The sequence below is a fragment of the Trypanosoma rangeli genome, assembly GCF_003719475.1.
Source record: "Trypanosoma rangeli strain AM80 chromosome Unknown Tra_15.4_contig_00298, whole genome shotgun sequence".
Lineage (NCBI taxonomy): Eukaryota > Euglenozoa > Kinetoplastea > Trypanosomatida > Trypanosomatidae > Trypanosoma > Trypanosoma rangeli.
The window spans coordinates 1-4,677 of NW_021706042.1; the positions used below are offsets into that span (position 1 = coordinate 1).

Sequence of the window (4,677 nt, forward strand, 5' to 3'; positions counted from 1 at the left end):
GTCGTGAGGTTGGTTTTTTTCCCGCCTCCCGGGCGGGCGCTCGCAAGCGAAGAGGAGACGCCCCGATTCGGTGCCGGTAGTGAGCAGTGGTTGCGTGTTGAAGCCGTGTGTCGTCAAAAAGCGGCGGCCAGTGGTCGCGCTAGCGCCAAGCCGCCGGAGAAGCATGCTGGGTGTTGGTGTTTCTTTCTCTTCTTCCATACCGGCCTCTTTGGCCGGTGGCGGTTAAAACCTTGCTCCCCCCCTACCCCCCGAAAAAAAAAAAAAAACGACAGGGGAAAAACAGGAAAAAAATAGCATACTTTTGTGTGATGGATAGTGGTTTAAAAATGAAGAAGAAAGACATGCTATGGCCGACGCTGCGGTAGCCGGTGGCGATTCCAACCCATAAATGCGCAGCATTCGCGCTGCAATGCCGGCAAAGTGGGGGCGCGGAACGTTTCTCACCAACCGCGCGGCCGAGATGGAGGGGGTTGGGCTTGGCAGGTTTACGCGCGCCCGCTTCCACCGCGGTCTCCTGCCTGGCTGGAAAGCAAGAAAAAAAAAGAACTAGGAGAAACCACAATTGATGACAGCAAAATTGGGCAAAAATTTAATGCCCTCCCCTCTTTGCTACTAAAAAACAAACAGAAAGGCGCGAGCGCAAACCATATGTATAATATGCATATATATATATATATATATATATATGCATATTATGAGGAAGCGGGGCAGCAAACGCACAACATCATTCCTGTTTTTGTTTTTGTTCCTGGCACTTTCCACGTCTATAGAACTGATCGTGCCGCTCAGTCCTCCCGCCGCCCCCGCGTTGGATCATTCACTCAACTCTTGCAGTGACGTTTCCCCATCACAGTGTTCGTCCTGCTCCTCCTTTAACTGTTCCTTAAGGGTCTCCAGATCCTGCGCCAGTTTTTCAGTGTCCTTTTGCAGTGCTGCCTCCCTTTCACAGTGTTCGCCCTGCTCCTCCTTTAACTGTTCCTTAAGGGTCTCCAGATCCTGCGCCAGTTTTTCATTCTCATTATGTAGTAGTTGGATTTTCCCCTTGAAATCCTCCAGTTGCATCTGGAGCTGGCTTTGCTTTGCACCCTCGTCCGATGAACTCCCGGTTGCTTCCCACTCACAACTGTTCCGCTCTGCAACGCCATCGTCCAAGGGAGAATTCAGTTTACACCACAACTCAGACTCAACTGACATACCTGTGTTCTTAGCTGAGGGTGGCGGCAAAGGAAGAAATAGTATCCCTAGTTTTTAAAAGTTGATTGATTCTCCAGATGGATACTGCACGAGAAAGAGGTGAATAGAGAGAGAAACACATCAACAGTCAACGAGAACCGGGTATACATCCTTCAACAGCCCAAGCTGCCTGGAGGTAGACAAAACACAACAGTTTCGTCGAACCAATGGAAGCGAGCTGTTTAATTTTTCTAGCAACGCGGAAGAGCCTTCCCACTCCTGCACTTTTGCCACGCGAGAGAGTCTTCGAATGTGGGGGCGAAGGTAACAAATGCCCAAAGAACTTCTTCCTCACACCCAGATGAAAGGCACGTGGCGCCTTCTGGAGAAGGGGAAGAGTTGATTGGGCAGCTGCAGGATCATTTACTTGTTCCAAAACCATATAGAAATGGAAGACCTGGGCGGCATTTCATTAGAGGATGCGCTGGAGCCAGTGGGGGTTTGGCGTTCAATACCATAATAGACACGTTACTGCACTCCAATGTGCCATGTTATCTGACGTTCGCCTGTTTCCCCACTTCTTGTGAGGCGCCAATCGTTGTTAATATTGTTGTCTTCTCAAAACGACCATCGTCGTTCATGCATGCTGCTTTGTGAACGGATATGTTGAAAATTCCATTCACTCTACTTCGTCTTCAGAACCCAGATTTAGTGAAAGAAAAAAATATAGCAATGAAAAAAAGGAAGTGTAACACCAAACTATGGCTCTACATGCATGAAGAGTGAACTCGTTTAACGAGCAGAAGAACTTTCGTAAGAGCGTTCGCACAAAATAAAAAAAACAACATTAAAAATAAAAAGGCCATGACCAGCGGACATGCATCTCAGAATACACACGTAATATATATATATATATATATATATATATATTTTGGAACGAATGTGAGCTATGCATCAGCTTTCAAGATACCCCCGAAACTCTCTTGTCATAACGGGGCGGTCCCCAAGGACGAGCCAAAGTTCATGTGCGGTGAGCGTTTCCTGCCGCATTAAAAGCCCAGCCACCACGCGGGTCTTATCAAGGTATTGCAATAGAATCGACCGTGCGCTTCCCAAAGCCACTTCCAAAAGTTTGTGAACAGATTGGTCCACAAGATCTTCCTTCACAGGACCAAACGGCTTTTGAATGCTATCTTCTCGATCCAATTGATATCCAAAGTGTCCAATGGCTTCTGGGTCCATGCCGTACGTACAGACAAAATGTCGAACCTTATTTGTTGCGGACTGTACGTCCTCGGCCGCGTTGGTGGAGACGTCTTGAAAAAAGTACTCCTCAGCTACGTATCCACCCAACTGCGCCGCTAAATTCTGCATCAATTGTTCCTGGGTAGAAATAAACGCTGTTTGCGGTAGTCGTTGCGTAACGCCTGTGCGGTGACGTCCACGGGGAAGAATCGTCGTCTTAACGACAGGATCAGTCTTTTCCTGAAACCAGTGAAGGATAACAACACCAGCCTCATGAAATGCAATGCGTTCCCGCTCTGTCTCGCTCAACTTCACCGCACTTCGCTCCAATCCAACTAGCACACGCTCCACCGCCTGATGAAAATGGTGTTGCGAGACGTACTCCTTCTTCTCACGCGCGGCTTGAATGGCGGCCTCGTTACAAATATTAAAAATATCCGCCCCACTGCACCCTGGCGTAAGCGCAGCCACAATCCGCGCATACTCATGTATATTACTAGACACCTCCAATTTCAGTGGCTTCAAATGAACTTCCGCAATCGCCTCCCGATCCTTGTAGGAGGGTTTTTCTAGCGTTATTTTCCTATCGAACCGCCCCGATCGGGTGAGGGCGTTGTCAAGAATATCGGCACGATTGGTGGCCGCAAGAACCATTATCCCTGTGGCATCCTTAAACCCATCCAGCTCCGAGAGAAAAGCATTCAGCGTGCCTCTCGAGCTGCCACCACCCGTCTCTGACTTGCGCTTCCGCCCAAAGGCGTCAATCTCATCCACAAATACAACACAAGGTTTGTGCTCGTGCGCTTGACGAAAGAGCTCACGCACCCGTTGTGCCCCGACGCCAACATAGACCTCCTCAAACTCACTTCCTGAGCAGCTGAGAAACGGCACCATCGCTTCTCCCGCAATTGCCTTTGCTAAAAGCGTTTTTCCCACACCAGGAGGTCCATCCAGGAGAACGCCCTTGGGAAGTTTTGCCCCCAATGCCTGGTAACGAGCAGGATTCTTCAAGAAATCAATCACCTCCACCACCTCATGCTTTGCCTCAGTTAAGCCGGCAACATCCCCCAGACGAGTGGAAACGGAGATTTCGCGTTTAAAATTGAATCGACTCTTTTCCGCAACAACTGATGCCATTTTTGCCGAACGGCTGAAAGTCGAGTTGGTCGCTGCCAGAAGGGGTAGAAGGCACAGAAGCAGCATGGGAACCCAGGGATAATACGAATGAAATAAAACAAAAATATCCATGCCCTCATCACACGAGGCCTCAAACGCCCTATAATCCACAAAGTTTCGAACACCCAGATATTTTCCCTTTTCGTCAAGAAATGCTGCCGTGTGCTTTGACAAATCTACAGCAACTGCCGCGTAGTTATTGATGTCGCCAACCATGTACGACCTCGCAACATACATTCTAGCCATTGCAATAGCTGACAGGAGAAAACAAATAACTCCTATCCGGCGTATGCGTTTCCATTTGAGGGCCTTGGCCGCCAAATTCATCGTTAAAATACGTTCCTCAGGCGACATGGTGTAAGCGCGCTTGACAGATTCTGCGGGTACGCGCGTAAATGGCATCTTCCCCAAAATATATTTTGAATAAAAGGCCTCAAAACCCTTTGGATAACGCTTCCCAGAGAGAATATTGGCTGTGGAGGGCGTGGAGCTTTTGGGTGCCTTCGCGTCTCTCTCGCCCGTTTTGCCATTTCTTTCATCTTTGTTATTATTATCATTATTGATATTATTGTTCTCCCCGCCACCCGTGGCACAAAACCGCACTCGCGTGTTCAACACATGAGCAACAAAAGGAGAGACATCAATGACACGAAGAGGACGGAACATTTCAGGCTCCTGCTTCTTCCGCTTCCTCACTCCCACCCTACCTCCTTATGTGTGTGTGTATTGTTTTTTTTTTTTTTTTTGTCGGTCCTTACTCCTTTTGTGGCAGAACGATATCCATTTAGAGGAGCATGCCAATGCATGCATGTGAAACGTCAATATCAATTCCCCCCACGCACATGCAAAGAGAGTGTGTGTATGTGTGTGTGTGAGAGAGAGAGAGAGAGAGAGAGACCGACACTCACAAGGGGTATGGAACACTGTAAAAGACGAGGCAAGTAAAGCAAAATAAGAGAAAAATTCTTCTTGCCACTGAAAGAGCCTGTGGACGATGTTGTATTTGTTCTTTGAGTATTTATCCTGTTGTGAATGACGGTTAACGTCGTCGTAGGAGCTCTACCTGTGTGGAATTGTAGGTTG

The 4,677-nt window shown here is 48.2% G+C and overlaps 2 protein-coding genes across 2 annotated transcripts, besides 5 other annotated features; both read right to left on the reverse strand.

The window, feature by feature from the left end:
• The first annotated feature begins 661 nt into the window (after positions 1–661).
• Positions 662–687: a microsatellite.
• Positions 688–813: 126 nt separating this feature from the next.
• Positions 814–1,194, reverse strand: TraAM80_07296 (uncharacterized protein; the record flags this gene model as incomplete). The annotated part of the gene is made up of 1 exon (XM_029384096.1): positions 814–1,194. The coding sequence occupies one exon, from the start codon at positions 1,192–1,194 to the stop codon at positions 814–816; it is 381 nt and encodes a 126-aa protein (XP_029236053.1).
• An 879-nt stretch (positions 1,195–2,073) lies between these two features.
• Positions 2,074–2,103: a microsatellite.
• Positions 2,104–2,127: 24 nt separating this feature from the next.
• Positions 2,128–4,260, reverse strand: TraAM80_07297 (mitochondrial ATP-dependent zinc metallopeptidase; the record flags this gene model as incomplete). Its single annotated transcript, XM_029384097.1, has 1 exon — positions 2,128–4,260. The coding sequence occupies one exon, from the start codon at positions 4,258–4,260 to the stop codon at positions 2,128–2,130; it is 2,133 nt and encodes a 710-aa protein (XP_029236054.1).
• A 60-nt stretch (positions 4,261–4,320) lies between these two features.
• Positions 4,321–4,340: a microsatellite.
• Positions 4,341–4,447: 107 nt separating this feature from the next.
• Positions 4,448–4,468: a microsatellite.
• Positions 4,468–4,491: a microsatellite.
• Positions 4,492–4,677: the final 186 nt, after the last annotated feature.